Genomic DNA, 15679 nt, shown 5'->3' on the forward strand with positions numbered 1-15679 from the left:
AGTTATTTCCATATTAATAAAAGCAGCAAAAGGAATAACTCAGGCTCAGATCAAAAATACAAATATTTCATGAAAATACACCCCAACTTTTTGCCCATTCTAGCCAATGCATATATTTTTTCTGTGTTTTGATCAAGTAGAAGCCCCAACAGCTTCTTGCTCTGCTCCCTGTAGAAGGTGTGGAAACAGCCTGAAGGATTTAGGACTAGGGGCCTTCTGTGTGTGTACTCCACCACAAGGCCAAGACAGCCAGTGTTATTCGATATATCTTTCATATGGCAAGCATGTAGCTCTTAATTGCTCTAAAATTGAAGAGGATGACATGGCCTCTCTAATTTATGACTAAGGTTGCTAAATTGAGAAAGAATGGATGATGCTTGAGCTGACTGCTTTGTGTTTAACTGAAGCGTGTATAGACTCCCCTGCAGTCTGTAACTGATTCCTATGAGAGAATTGCTTTTGTACTTTATTTTTTCTTTACAAAAATAATTTTGATTTTCCCTTCATTCTCTTTAAAAGAGAGAAGGTGATGATTTCCCCAAACCTGATTTGTTTCCCTGATCTGGCTTTTATATTGTAGTACCACCTCAGTATTGATCCAACTTTCAAGACTGCCTGGGTCACATGTTTGTGTCATGCCTCATTTCTAACAGAACTTTTAAAACTAAAAATGAACCTTACTCAAAGGCTGTCTTAGTACTGAGAAAGATGCAGCTTTAACCTGCAGTCTGCTTTGACTTTGAGTCATCACTTAATTTTAAGTTCATTTAATCCCTTTTAGTAACTGGGTTTTTCCTTCTTCCCCCCCCTTTGAACTCTTCTCTGCCATCTGTGTTTCTCTTTAATGATCCCTCTCCCCTTTATTCCCTGTATGTATGTGGCTGATAGTGCTGTAGTAGTGTTCCATGCAGCTGGAACATGGAGTAAGGTCCGAGTTTGTTCCTTAGCTTTGGGGAGTATATAGAATGTTAGGGTTATTCATGGGCTAGTGTTATGCACTAGCTTCTTTTTGGCCATGGGAATTTAATATGATAAAGTATCACTTCCCAGAGTGATGGCTTCATCTGCCGTTTATCCCTGCTAATCTTTTTTTGTTGAGTGCAATCTCTTCCTCTCTCAGTCACGTCACTTAACAACACTTGGTAACAGAGGTGGAAGAGGAAAAATAATATCTGTGTGCGTGGGCAACAAAATAATTAGTTTGAATTTTACATTTACTCTATATTAGTCATACAATTTTTTCACTTTCCTAAATGCCCACTTCAGAAAGCATGTTTTATGTCATGCAGTAGTTTTGTGTGAATTATTTGTGTATTGATAGACACACTCCTTCAAAAGGCAAAGGCTTTTCCGGTCCTGGAACAGCAGTGGCCCCATCCAGATGCCCTATTATGTAGCAAATAGGCAGAATAAGAGGCTGCTGTGATTCAGAGAAAGCTTTCTTATGAATTATTTGTTTCACTCTCTTGTATAGCCAAAATTATGTGAAATGTGCTGATTAAAAAAAAAAAAAAGATGAAAAAAATTGGATTAAATAAGTGGATGAAAAAATAAATGTAGTAAAAAGGTGGGAAAGAAGAAGAGTGGTATAGTGGAAAAAGATGTATTTTTACATTCTGTGTTTGCAAAGCCTGTGTCGGTGCTCTGTCCTTCCAGGATTTTATGGTACAGACTTAAAGCTCAGAAATGTTCCCCTTCAGTTTCTTTCCTTTGCACTTATATTCATGCTAGTTCTCCAAAATCCCTTTTCCAGCAATTCCATAGAATTCTATGGCTGGGTTTGAGAACTGGCTCTTCCATAGTTAATGTGATAATTGGCACTAATCTTTCTGTGCTGTCTGAATAACAACCTTAGTTCTTCTTTATGATAGAAACAGCTCTTTTTACAGATAATCTTGATAATATCCTACTGGTTTTATCCTAGCACTGTTTCTTTGTTATCTTTGCGTCCACCTCCCAGTGAGATTTACCTCTGCCGGTTTTTCCACTCCTTGGAGCTGTGGTTGTTCCAGTGGAGAGGGCTGAAGTGACATAGACTTTGTGATGGATTTACTGACCCACCAGGCACATTCAGTAAACTCAAACTGAAAGAAGGAGTTGCAACCATACTAAAAAAAGAACCCACAAGGGCCAGAAGGGAGATCACTTGGTTTGGATGCTCCCCTTTGGTTTGTCTGTGTTCTAGCAGTGAACAGTGGGTTTGACGTTACCGAGGCAAGCAGGGAGATAAGCTAAGGAGAACCTGGGACAGCAGGTGACCCAGCACTAATATTTTAGTGATGGACAGCAAAAAAAAGGTGATCCTGGTGTTAAAGAATGCAATCCTGAGTATTATGTCGATAATGAAAACAACTTAATCCTAAATAGTGTGTTTATGACAGCTTGCACAATGAGGAATGTGAATGCTGCTGTAATTCAGTCAGAGCTCTCATTAGCTTCTGGGAGTTGTGGGGGAGTGTTTGTGTTGCTCTTAGCAGTAGCTTTAAAATGAGAAATTCTTCTTCCAGCAGTGTCATTGACTGCCTCAAACACACCCATTGTACTGGAGACTTGGACACGTTCTCTGAAACATCACACAGAACTGTTTTGATAACACTGCTTCGTGTACTTCAGGGGCAATTGCAGCACAAGCCAAGAGCATTAGTGCAACAATTGAGCATTTAGTGTTTCTTAAGCTCTTCTTTCATCTGTGCTCTAATATGTACAAAGAATGTATTTTGTGAAGGAAGCTCCCATTTTTCTCAACAAATCCCCAGACAGTCGAAGCTGTAAAATGTTTTCATTTTCTTTTTTTCCCCCTTGTTAAAACCACAGAAACACCAACCTCTAAGGAATGAGCTAATGGTTGTACTCTACCCAGAGTTTTACCCTAAGCAAAGCCTAGAGGTATCTGAATGGCAGTAGACTAGGAGCCTGCATGTGTGAGACAGACTGGCATCCGTGGTGCATGGTGTGCTTCCGACTGGCGCTTGTGGCTCCTTCCCATCGTCCATCTCTGACCTGCACGGTGTGTCGAGTGTTGTGTTTTTACAGCATGTGGAATTCTTGTAGCTGTGTGGACAATGAATGGATGCAATGTTTGTTGCACAGAACGGTCAAGGGGGCAGTGAAAAAATCCCTGTGTTTGTTACTCCTGTTATAAGGGCTTTTCTCTATTGCAGGTCCTTCAGTAGCATTTCTGCGACTCCCCATTGTGCTGGTTCTTTATTAGTGACTAGAAGTAGGCCTGACACCGTTCTGTCTCATCTACTCTTATTTTCACTTCCAGCAACCTGACATTACCATCTCACACCAGGCATGATCCTGTAATCAGACAGTAAAAAAAAAAAAAAAAAAAATTGGAAGTAGTTCTACACCTTTCCCAGGTGCAGAAGAATGTCCCCAATATCAACCTGTTGGTATATGTGGAGCTACAAAGAATTCAGCACAAGAGAAGTTCCAAACAAAATGAAATGTTTTTATCCCTCTTAAAAAAAAAGGAATCAATTATTTACCTTGTGCTAGAAGTAAGCTCCCTGTAGATGGCTTTCTGCATCTCTAGGTTTTCCCAATATATTGCTGTGCAAGGTAACACAGAAAACCCAAAATCCATAAATAAACCTTTTATATAGTGACCCTCGCTCTTCTCATCTGACCAAACCCCAAATTTGCCTTCAAACCATAACAACATGCTGGGGTTTGTTTATATAAATTGGTGATAACCCCACTGATGGACTATGAATTCCAGAATGAAATTTGATTATTTTTTTAATATCCAAACCCATTTTTCTAAGAAATTATAGTTTATCAAATATCTAGAAAATTATATTAAGAATCTTAAAAAAACCCAAAAAACTAAAAAACCTGAGCCATCCAATTAGAATTGACTTTTTATTTTTGACTCATAAATAATATTTACTTGTGAAGTATTTAAAGAGTGCCAACTTTAAATACAGCTTCTCGCAGGTACAGAGTAGTGACATTTGCACTTTGCAATAGGTACACGTGTTCACATTTATTAACGTCTGCTGGTGTTTTACCAACAGCAGCCCTGTGACATAAGACTTTCTGTCAAGAACTGTTGGATAGCAGTTGCCAGTTTAATTAATAGTGAACTCAGCATGATGTGGTGCTTCCCATGGGAGAAAGGCTTTTTCTCATTGTACCTCTTGAGCAAGAGCTCTATTAACATACGTTTGTACGTATGTGGGACGTAACCGAGGGAGCTGGTGGTGTGCTCTGGGTCTCACTGTCTGCCCTGATTTTGCAGCTTCCTGGTGAGTTTCATGGTGGACGCTCGCGGCGGTGCCATGCGGGGCTGCCGGCACAACGGGCTGCGCATCATCATCCCCCCACGCAAGTGCACGGCGCCGACACGCGTGACGTGCCGCCTGGTGAAGCGCCACAGGCTGGCCACCATGCCGCCTATGGTGGAGGGAGAAGGGCTGGCCAGCCGCCTCATCGAAGTGGGACCCTCTGGGGCTCAGTTCCTTGGGTAAGGGGGGCCGCGTGGCCCGAAGGGAAACCTTCAGCCTCTTTGTGTGTTTGCCTTGCACTGAAATGGTTCCTTTGGCAAAGCTGAGCTGGACAGGATCTCTGTAGCACATGGTAACAAACAGCAGTTGTGTGAAATGCAGGGCAGCTGGCAGGGAATGAGTCTCAAAGCTTTTACACCTTTTTTCTTCAACACAGGTATTTCAAACATGGTTAATATGCTTCCTTGGATATAATTGTTGCTCATATAATTGTTGTGATATTAGAGTGGGAAAAGACTTTTGCAGCCAAAAATGGCAGCTCATGCTATACTTAAAAAATTAATAGCACTGTGCTGATCTAACCCCCAAATGTGAAGCCTGCTACCTACACAACACAAGGTCCAGGAGTTTATTTTAGTCTTGTGTTGTGGTATCAGAAATTTGGACTATAATGGAAGCACAGTGCTGTTGATTTTTCTGGTGTTGAAATTGGTAGATTAAACAATAGGACAACTCTGGATTTTCTTGGCCATTTCTTCCTTCCCACCCTGAAAAGCCCATAGAAAGATCAGATTTGTGTCTGCTACTGAGCTCACTTTAGCAATATTTGGCTGAAAGCGGCAGTTTTCTGCACTTTTGAAAATTTGTTTCACCAGCTATTCTGCCCTATCAACTGTGACATCCAAAAGTGGATGACTGAAGGAACCCCTTCTAATGCAGTAGAAAACTTCATTCAGAACCTGTAAAAAAAGTGGCTGGACACACCAATAGTTTAAATCCATTTGGAAACAACTCAGTTGCTTTAAAATCCATTTATAACAGGCAGTCATCAGAGTCACCATCTTTGTTAGTGCTACCACTTATTCTTTTCACATCTTGATCATTTCTAAAAAGAAGGAGAAAGAAATCTAAAAAGCAGAAGAAATACTGTGCTGTCACATTCAGTCTTCCCATTATCTTTGTCACACACAAATGGATTTTAAGTATGTCTCCCATTCTTTTTTAATGGTTTCCCTATCTGATGAGAGTGTCTCCCCTGCAAGACAGGCATGTAGTGTAGTTTACTCATTCTCAGATCTTTGTGCCCTTCCTGGAAGCCTTTTCCAAGGTGTTGTGCTGGCAGTGAGATCAAAAATTCACTGTACTGTTTGCAGGGGTGCATTCTAAGGTCCAGATCCTGCTCTCATTGAGTACACGGCCAAAACCCCCATGAGAAAGAAAAGATCCTAAATTAACAAATCTGATTTTCTGATTTGGGTCACCAAATTGTCGTGGCTAGGACGGAACCTTATTCAGTGTACAGCCTAATTCCACTCTGTGGACCAGACAGTGGCACTGGCGTTCTGGCACAAAAAATACATAAAGTTTATTTATGTTCTTTCTTTCACTGCTGCTTTGGATGTACTCAGTAAACTTCATCTGCCTACGGCTCCTCCCCCACTTAATGAGGGAGAAAGCTTGGTCAGCCGAATCCTTCAGCTGGGGCCTCCTGGGACCAAATTCCTTGGGTAGGAGAGACTTGAAACAAATTGATGGATGCTGACCTCCCCATTCTTCTCCTCCTTCTGCAATATGATTTTTTTATGTCATTATGCCCATGATATTGTCCCTTTCTATCATTTGAAATTTTGTACACTTAACCCTTAGTGGACCATTTTCCAACCTTTGTGGTTTGTGGTTTTGTTTTGGTGGTATGTTTGTATCTTTTTCTTCAAGTACTGTGGCCTTCATTTTTGTTTTGGCATGAAATCTTCCTAGTTCTGTGCTTGATGTCTGTAGCAAAGCAACCTGGATTGGGACCACAAAAAAAAAGAATCTACTGTAAATTTTAAACTCTTTTTTTTTATATCAAGGATGATCAATCAATAAATTTTATGTTGGATACCACCAGTGTGATAGAACACATGGCATTTACTACATACCTGGTAACCTGTGTGAGTTGTCTAATTAGAGAAGTGTATCTACAAATATCTTTATATATTCTCTCTTATTTCTAAGAGTATGTATGTATATGTATATCTCAATACAGATATATTATATGTACACATATGTGTTGTATATGTGTGTGTACATATATATATATATATATGAGTGCATATGCTGGTGCAGATGTTGACTTCTAAGGCAACAAGGCAAATTCTTATCTCTTATACTGCAATAGTAACCCAATCAATTTCCTCAGACTTTCTATATCTCTCCCAGGGTGTGAATCAGGAATAAATTCATTGGAATATATAGAATTACAAAGTGAAATTGGCACAGGACACAATTGCCTCTGAATTGCAATGAAATTATTCTGATTTGCACCAGTATAAGTGAGATCAGAATTTGTCCCACTGTTCCTATACATTACAGTAGATTCTCTTTGAAATGAAGTTGCACAGGTTAACCCAGACAGTAGTGACAAATAAAATGAGCATGAGTTTTTAATGGATTTGCAAAAACAATCACCAAATTTCCAGATAAGCACTATTATCTTACCAAATCTCATTCACACTGTGGAAAGAGGTGAATGCACTTTCTCATCTGTCCTTCAGCACTTACTGGGTCCCTGTAACAATCTAGTCTGTGTTAGTGACCACATAGTTTAGGATTTTGCCAAAGTATTCCAGCTAAATAGGTAGAATTCCAGGTCACTTTGTAGCAGACTGAATAGAGTTGCTGTTAATCCTGTTTTTCCTCTCTCCTGTGTGCATTTAATGCGCTGTGTTGCTGTGCCAGGCCCGTGATTGTGGAGATTCCCCATTTTGCTGCCCTGCGTGGCAAGGAGAGAGAGCTGGTGATCCTGCGCAGCGAGAATGGGGACAGCTGGAAGGAGCATTTCTGTGAATACACCGAGGATGAACTGAATGAAATCCTGAATGGGATGGATGAAGGTATCCAGTGGTTCCTTACCCTGCTCCTGTGTTCCTTCTGTACCCTGGGTGTAGCAGCTTTTACCATGGTGCTCACTTCCCTTGCTGAAGCAGTGGGGCAGGATGTCTCCCTTCATGAAGCTGACAATAGACTCCAGACTTGTGTTTTCTCCTGTACTTTCTCATAGTGTTAAACAAAAAGCTTCCACAGCAAACAACTTTCCAAAACAAGGCAATTATCATACTGATCCTTTCAGAGCAGCTCCCATGTGTGGGAGGAAATGTCAGTCATGGGTACTCTTGCTTTTTGAGAGAACACAATGGCCTTGGGCTGTCTAGGAGCTGCAAAAGTTGTTATTAATTTGTTTTGGGTTTTTTTGCAAAAAACTTCACAAATCCCAAAGTAAACAAGACAACTCACAGCATTAAAACTGAACCCATATTTTGATAGTGTTTTGAAGTTTTGTTTCATTTATGCTACTTCAGGACATAGGTGAGAGAGAAGGGGCTGCAACCAATCCTTTTGCTTGTTTAGCTGATGATTTTGGAGGTGTTGCCAATGTCCTCTGTTTGCTGTCTTCGTCTATCTGTCTGTTCTGTCTTGATTGCTCTGGTTTAGCTGAACACAGGGGTGTGTTTCTTTTTCCCATTATTTCTAGACAAAATTCTTTGCCTAAGTTGCCCAAAACTGTGAAAAGCTTGAGTGCATTTTGAAGGTGGCTGTATTGTTTTTGTGAAATTCTGTTCTTCTGCCCTCAGTGCTTGACACTCCAGAGGAGCTTGAGAAGAAGCGGATCTGCCGCATCATCACACGGGATTTCCCCCAGTACTTCGCAGTGGTGTCCCGCATCAAGCAGGACAGCAACCTCATCGGGCCCGAGGGAGGTGTGCTCAGCAGCACTGTGGTCCCACAGGTGCAGGCTGTCTTCCCAGAAGGGGCGCTCACCAAGCGAATTCGCGTTGGCCTCCAGGTACACTGAAGCATGCACAGAGTTTTGGTTTTATTTTTGGTGACAAATCACCGTTTTTGGATGGACAACCAGCACATCCAGCTTGTCGTGTTGTGCATTACCTACAACACTTACAGTAAAAGTAATAAAAGAAAAAATTCCATGCAGAATCAAAGCAAGTGGTAAAGCTTTGGGTTTTCCAGTTAGTTCAGAGTCTTGTCTATTAACTGTCTATATAACTTTGGGAAGAAATTTTGGTGATTATGATGGTGTTAGTGTCAGGTCATAGAAATTCCTAAATACTTGTTATGAAAGGCATCAAAGAAGTACAAAGTGCTGCAATAATTAAACATGCTAAACTGTTATTAAATGTACAGATTTTCAGTATGAATGAACTAGTATAACAATTCACTTCCCACAGAGAGGGAAGTCTTTCCTCTATCTCCATCCTGTCCTGCTGCTGCATGCATTCATGATTTACTTCTTCCGGGAAACTGTGGTTGTTTAAATCCTGGAACTAGCTGAATAGCACCATGAAACAGCCGGAGTAACCAGGTTATCATTTGCTAGTGGTTAAGTGAATTTAAATTAATGCTGTAAAAATCTGATAAGCAAAAAGAAAAGAGATCGGAAGAAGAGGCAGGCATGGGAAAGTTAAAAAAGTGAGGTCTCCCCTTCTCACTGGCCATCAGTTCTTCTGTCTGCAGATTTTCATAGGAAATTGTGCTGTTTGAAAAGGTGAGGGGTTTGTGGGCAGTATACAGACCCAGTTCTCTACACATCATTAAACTGTTTTCAAGTAACTGTTCTGTTATCTCCTGTTGCTTTGGAAAGGCACAACCTATGCACACTGAACTTACCAAGAAGATTTTGGGCAACAAGGCTACCTTCAGTCCCATAGTCACGCTGGAGCCCAGGAGAAGGAAGTTCCACAAGCCCATCACGATGACAATTCCCGTGCCCAAGGCCTCCAGCGAGGGGCTCATGAACGGCTACGGAGGCGACACGCCCACGCTGAGGTTACTGTGCAGCATAACAGGTGGGATGCCAGTCCTGGAGCCCTGCTTGATCTTCCTGAAACTGTCAGGCCCTGGGGCTGCAAAGGCTGAACTGATTACACCCAGGGGAAGCTGGATGGGGCAAGAAGCTATGAAAATATGCTACTTTCCAAACAATTCCTTTATACCAGAAATAACAGTTGTTGTTTGCACTAACAAGACATGTGTAATATAATCACAGACTTGGGGTTTGGTGATTTTTTTGCATTTTCCTTACACTTTGCTTCTTGAGAACCAACATACCTCTGCCTGACAAAGTAAGAGTAGTGCAGGCTTACTGTTGCAGCTTAGGAGGAAAATACTGGAGTTAAACACTTGACTTGCCATGGCTCCCAAGTGATTAGCATCTCCTTCAGTCTCCCTTAAGAGACAGAAATGAGCCGCAAGTGTTTAATTTAATTAATTTAATTTAATTTAATTTAATGCTGTGCTAAAGGGCTCAGCACTTAAAAATCATTTGGATACTTGGTATTTTCAGGGTAAGCCTATCCAGTCCTGCTAGCATTAGTGGAAGACTGTAGATCCAAGGAGAAAGTATATCCGGGATTATTACTTTTTTCACAGCAATTAAAAACTGTAAAGAATTTCTTAGAAGCAAAAAAGTTGCAGATGTGCATGGTTTTGATTTTATTTTCAAACTTTTATCATTTCAGGAGGAACTACTCCTGCCCAATGGGAAGACATCACTGGGACAACACCACTGACCTTTGTTAACGAATGTGTTTCCTTCACGACAAATGTGTCTGCCAGGTACCTACACAACCAAACAGGACTTCTACAGGAATACTCTCAAATACATGCCTTTCTTCCACAAATATTTTTGTTAAATGATTTTGGTTTGGAGAGTAGAACGAACAGAGAGATTGATTATTATTCAAATTTCCATGTAAACAGAAATCCCTTATTTGAGTACCTTACACATACATCTTGTAAGAGAAATTGCTTCTGGAATATCCAAAACTGAGAAGTCAGGCAGAAAGGGACTTTAGGTGTGCCAAACTGGGGTCTAGAAGCCTCTCTTCCATACATCTGTTCTTGTAATGAGATTTAACTGCTCTCTTACTGAAAACAGATTTTCATTTAAAAAAAAAGAGTAATATAAATGAATGTAGGTATGTATTTTAGTTTGTGTTCATGATGCATATCACAGAAATGCCCCAAAATCTCCTCCTCTGTAACAGGAGATGCAATCTGTGACAAAATATTTTGTCCAGGCTGTGTATTCCAGCAAACAGTTAAAAAAATCATGGATAACTTGCTCATGAAATTCAATGCAAACATTCAGTATCTGGGGCAGTTATTGCTGCTAATTAGGTTTGTTATTTATTGAAATAGTGTATTCAGTGTTAAAATGCAGTCCAACCTCCAGATTAACATTAGGTGAAATACAGTATTAGTTTTTTTATCCTTTCTCAGTTCAGAACGGGCTGTTTTCCCCCTGCTGTTTGCTGATGCACATTTCTGTTGGGGGTAACTGAGCTTTCCACTGTAGCAGAAGTAGCCACAAGAGGGGGATCTTACAGTGCATTCTGCTCAGTGCTGCTGCAGATGTCTGTGCAAAGGCAGGAATTAAAGGCTGATTTAAAAACCCCCTGTGGAAACAAGACAGAGTTTGAGAGGTCCAGATCCCTAAAACTGTCAAGTCCCCAACAGCAGGGGACTACATGTGATAGCCAGACACTGTATAGTCTTACAATTCATATTTCTAGTAGATCTTTCTTAATCCTGATGATGACAGGAAAATTGATCACTGGTGTTCATGTTCTGTGATACAGGCAGGGTTCCATGTAGAGATTTTAATGGGTTCTGCCTCTTCATTTTAATCCAAATGAATGTTCAAGTATCTACTTTGCCCCAAACATGATTTGAAATGCTGGTACAGTTTAAAAAGGGGATTTTTCATCTGATTTCTGATTCTTAGCTATTCACAGTAATTTTTTAATGTCTAGTTAAGCATTAATGATGGACAACAATTTTACCATTCATAAAACTAATTCTGTCCAAGACGAGCTTGGGAAAGAGATATACTTGCCATGTGAATTACACTGAAGACTTGGAGGCACAATGTTTGTTTTCCATTTCCTGAGCTGCAGCTTTTAAAAGACTTAATATCTGTTGGGGCCTTTTAGCCCCTGGTGTTTGACAGCAAATCACTGAGGCATCTGGTGGTTTCTCAGAGGATGTGGCCTCTCCAGTTGTAGCCCAGCGCAGCATAGTTCTCCCACACAGGAAAAGGAAAGGATCAGTATGCAGAGCCTTTCTGTGGCACACATGCTTTCCCTCTTGCGAATGTCAGCAGCCTGGGGTTTTGGGCAGTGTGTTTGTTAAGTATTCTTAAGATGAGCACAGCATGGAATTTGCTGCTATTCAGCTGCAGATGAGTAAGCCACACTCCAAAGGTGTGCTTTGGGGTTCTAATGCCACGTAATCCACCGTGAGGAATAACATCCCTATGGATCAGAGCAGCTTTTGAGCTGTCTCTGACCCCTCCTGACTTCCGCCTTCATCCGCCAGCTGGGAAACTTGAGCTTTCCACCCACACAGTGGATTTTATTGAATAGAAATGGCATCAGCTCCAGAGAAACTCAAGTGGTAGCTGGGAAAGAAGGCAGGACGTGTTACTCCTTGGAAAATGCTTGGTGACTAAATTCACATAGGAATAGTTTCTGATTTTGCATGCAGCTTTGCACAGTGGACAAAGTAATTTATGTTCACCTGAAGACCTCAGGTTTTGCTGTTGTATGTAAGGAATTGGCTGCTATTTCCTTTAAGTTGGGTGGGAGACAAAAACCAAAAGTGACAATTCTTTTTTTCTCCTCTGACTTGTTATCTCCCATTGCTCTGGTTGCCAGCTAGTGCTGCCAGGATGGGAAAACACAGAATTTCCTTTCTTAAAACCTTCTCTGCTGATGGCTCAACTCTTCATTTTCTTTTACAGATTTTGGTTGATAGACTGTCGTCAGACACAAGAATCTGTTACTTTTGCTTCCCAAGTATACAGAGAAATTATCTGTGTCCCCTACATGGCCAAATTTGTGGTGTTTGCCAAATCTCATGATCCCATTGAAGCTCGGTTAAGATGTTTCTGCATGACAGATGACAAGGTTGATAAAACTCTAGAACAACAAGAAAACTTTGCTGAAGTTGCCAGAAGCAGGGATGTAGAGGTACTGTACAAGACTTTAAGTTTTCTCCATTTTCTACTGTCTGCTTTTGAACTAGTATTTTCCACCTTCTATATGCCACAAGGACTGAAAAATAATCTGTCAACAAGTACTGTCATGATGCAGTATCAGCAGCCATGATAAGATGGAAACTTGGACATTTGTCAGGTGTAAGGAAAAAGTAGTGAGGAAATCCTATTCCCAGAGGGCAAAGACAAACTCAGCCCACAGGGCTAAAGGGAGAGGGATGGAGCCAAAAATGGTGTCTAAATCCTGACTTCCAACAACCCCATCAATGCACATCACTAACCAGAAAGGCAGCTGACAGAGATCACTGTTTGTCAGCACATTCACATACCAAGAAGTTCAAGTAACAGGTTTGATTAATATTCTGCTTTATGAAAATAAAATTACATTAAATCTGTTGCTGAGCAGGCAAAAGCTTTCCTATGTGGAATTCAGCAAACTGCCTGCTACATGCAGTTTTTCTGACTCTGTCAGCTTCCTTCAAAGGATGACAAATTGAAGGTGCTTTAACTTACGTGGCACATGCTGCTTAGTTCTGTCTCTTTTCCATGAGAATCCCACCTTTAAAAGAACTGTCCTAGCTGCTCCTGAAGCTCTGACAGGTATCTCTTGTGCAGATCAGCAAGATAAAATATGAGCTTATCAAACTGAATGACAAGGCTGAATTTCTGGGAAGTAAGGATGAGCCACAAATCGATTTGCAGTTTGAATGGAACATTTCCCAAACTGCTGATCTGACATTCAACCATGTGGAGGGGCCATAACAATAAGCGATCTGAAGATACAAGCAGTGCCATTATAGAGAGATTTCAGAGAGATATTTACCTGAAGTCTGCCTTTCAAAAGCTCTTAGGCCTCTGCATATCCAGCTGAAATAAATGGACTCAGTAGGCACACACTCTGAGTTCTGACAGCTGAAGAGAATAATTATTTGACTGTGGTGATGAGGCCAGGTTAGCAAAGTATGCTAAAATTGGAGTCAATCAAAAATCAAAACTAAAATCTAGATTTAAAAGTTTCCCTGGATTTATGACACTGAGTAATATACTGTTGTCATTTAAAGTACTGCACTATTGTTATTAAATTAGCAATCTGGTTGCTTTGGAATTTAATAATCGGATATGTTTCCACACATTCTAAGTCACTGTACATAACAAATCTTGCAAATGCTGACAAGTCCCAACAATTCCAGAAACTGATTTGTACTGTTGTAGAGCAAGAAGCAATCCCAATCACCTCCCAAGGATTAATTAACTGTTTGCTTTTTTTCCTTTCCAACAGGTGTTAGAAGGAAAACCCATCTACGTTGACTGCTTTGGCAATCTAGTGCCACTCACAAAGAGTGGGCAGCACCATATATTCAGTTTCTTTGCCTTCAAAGAAAATAGACTTCCTCTGTTTGTTAAGGTAATGTTGCTGGCTCCTTTTTGGATATTTCAAGTTATCGCTTCACCATATTTTTTGTGAACAAAGGAAAGCCAAACTACTTAATTTATATAAATTCGCAACTGGAACCTAATTTTATCCCTGTACTATTCCACTTAAAAAACTTTTTTTATGAGTAGGAAAATTTGTAAAATAAAAGCCAAAGTAAAAACCCTTCATTCCTCTCAAATTAAGTAATGTATTAACCCACTGTGGTCAGAAGGGCTGCTGTCACTGAGGCACCATCACCACCTCTTCTGAGAGGTAGATTAGAGAGCACTGGAAACCTCTTCCACAGACTTTTCCTTCTACCCAGGAATTCCCACTACAAAGAAGAAAACTATTACTGTTATATAAATAACACTCATAGAGAAATGATTTATGAATGGAAACTTCCAGTAAGTGGAGAAAATCAACCCACTGTCACTGTGTTGTTTTTGCTGTGTGCTGCTAGACAAATTTTAAACCTTCTCCCTCCTTACCAGCAATATTTTGTAAGCTTATTTTAATTTACGCCTTTATCTGTGCCACTGCCTTCCTTTGGCTTTGCAGATTGCTCACCCTGCTGAATTTTCTACCAACAACATTCAATATATATTGAATACACAAACACATCCATATGTGCATTTACAAACAACAGAGGGGGAAAAGTGAAAACACATTATTTTTGCCTCAGTGGACTTTTTCTCCCCATCTGGTCCCTCCTGCTGAACAGTTTTTGGGAAACACAAGTAGGTCACACAGCAGAGCAGCAGGTTAAATGTGTTTCTTTTTCCTGTGCCAGGTCCGAGATAGCACTCAAGAGCCCTGCGGACGATTATCATTCATGAAGGAGCCAAAATCTACCAGAGGCCTCGTTCATCAAGCCATATGTAATTTAAACATCACTTTACCCATTTACACAAAGGTACTGTGAAATTATACCCAGCTGCAGACATCAGCATTATCATGCAAACAAGAAATGAGGAGTAGGGCAAAACAGGGGTAAAGCTTTGTGGGCAGGGGCTTGAAAAAGGAAAAAATTCCATGCAAGGGCTTTTGGTGTCTTGAGTTTGGTACTCCTAATGCCAGTGTTGGGAGACATCATCAGGTATTTCTTGAGATCTCAGAAGAGTTGAGTGGGAGTGCCCTCAGAGAGTAAACGCTTGTTTCCTTAGAAAGTGTCAGTTTATGTTTATTCTCTGAAAACACTAGGGGTTTTTTCCTTTCCTGGTTGGATTAGAAGCTGCATGCCTTTTAGAGATGTATTTGCCCAAAATGATGATCATTTTCTTCTCAGCACTTTTAGAATATAGTAAATCTTTATTATAGCATTTTAGCAAAATTTTTAAGCAAAGCAACTCAACATTTTTGTGACTTGAAATGGTAATAGTTCTTGAATATTTTAAGTGTTTATATATGCTAATTTATAGGTAAAAAAGCATGTATACATTTAAAGTTTTGGTACAAAAAAGGATCACTAGACATCTAACTTTTCAGTTTGTATTTTGCTTGGTTCTGTAGCCTTTTGTGTTTAAATTGACAATTCAGTTTTGCTGCTTTTTGTCATAAGAAGTCAACTGCAGAAATGTGCTGCATTTTCCTCTTTTCTGTTAAATGTTGTGGGAAGTTACTTTTTCCTATTCTCTTCTGAAAAAAAATTGCCTTTTGCCTGCTCTGTTTCCCCTTTCTCTTTTTGCATGGTGCTTTGGGACCAAAAGGAATCAGATTCAGATCCAGAACCAGAAGAGGTAATGTTGCTAAATC

At 40.3% G+C, this 15679-nt stretch overlaps 1 protein-coding gene across 1 annotated transcript in view; it reads left to right on the forward strand.

The window, feature by feature from the left end:
- The window catches only part of ANK2 (ankyrin 2), a 187054-nt gene that overhangs the window by 146131 nt on the left and 25244 nt on the right, over positions 1–15679 (forward strand). The window contains exons 30-39 of the mRNA XM_059469778.1: positions 4250–4474; positions 5864–5962; positions 7176–7330; positions 8069–8280; positions 9094–9298; positions 9971–10067; positions 12256–12484; positions 13790–13915; positions 14718–14840; positions 15634–15663. Coding sequence (XP_059325761.1) covers positions 4250–4474; positions 5864–5962; positions 7176–7330; positions 8069–8280; positions 9094–9298; positions 9971–10067; positions 12256–12484; positions 13790–13915; positions 14718–14840; positions 15634–15663 — 1501 coding nt within the window. The remainder of the gene's footprint in view (positions 1–4249; positions 4475–5863; positions 5963–7175; positions 7331–8068; positions 8281–9093; positions 9299–9970; positions 10068–12255; positions 12485–13789; positions 13916–14717; positions 14841–15633; positions 15664–15679) is intronic.

Source organism: Ammospiza nelsoni, chromosome 4 (genome assembly GCF_027579445.1).
Source record: "Ammospiza nelsoni isolate bAmmNel1 chromosome 4, bAmmNel1.pri, whole genome shotgun sequence".
NCBI classification, from domain to species: domain Eukaryota; kingdom Metazoa; phylum Chordata; class Aves; order Passeriformes; family Passerellidae; genus Ammospiza; species Ammospiza nelsoni.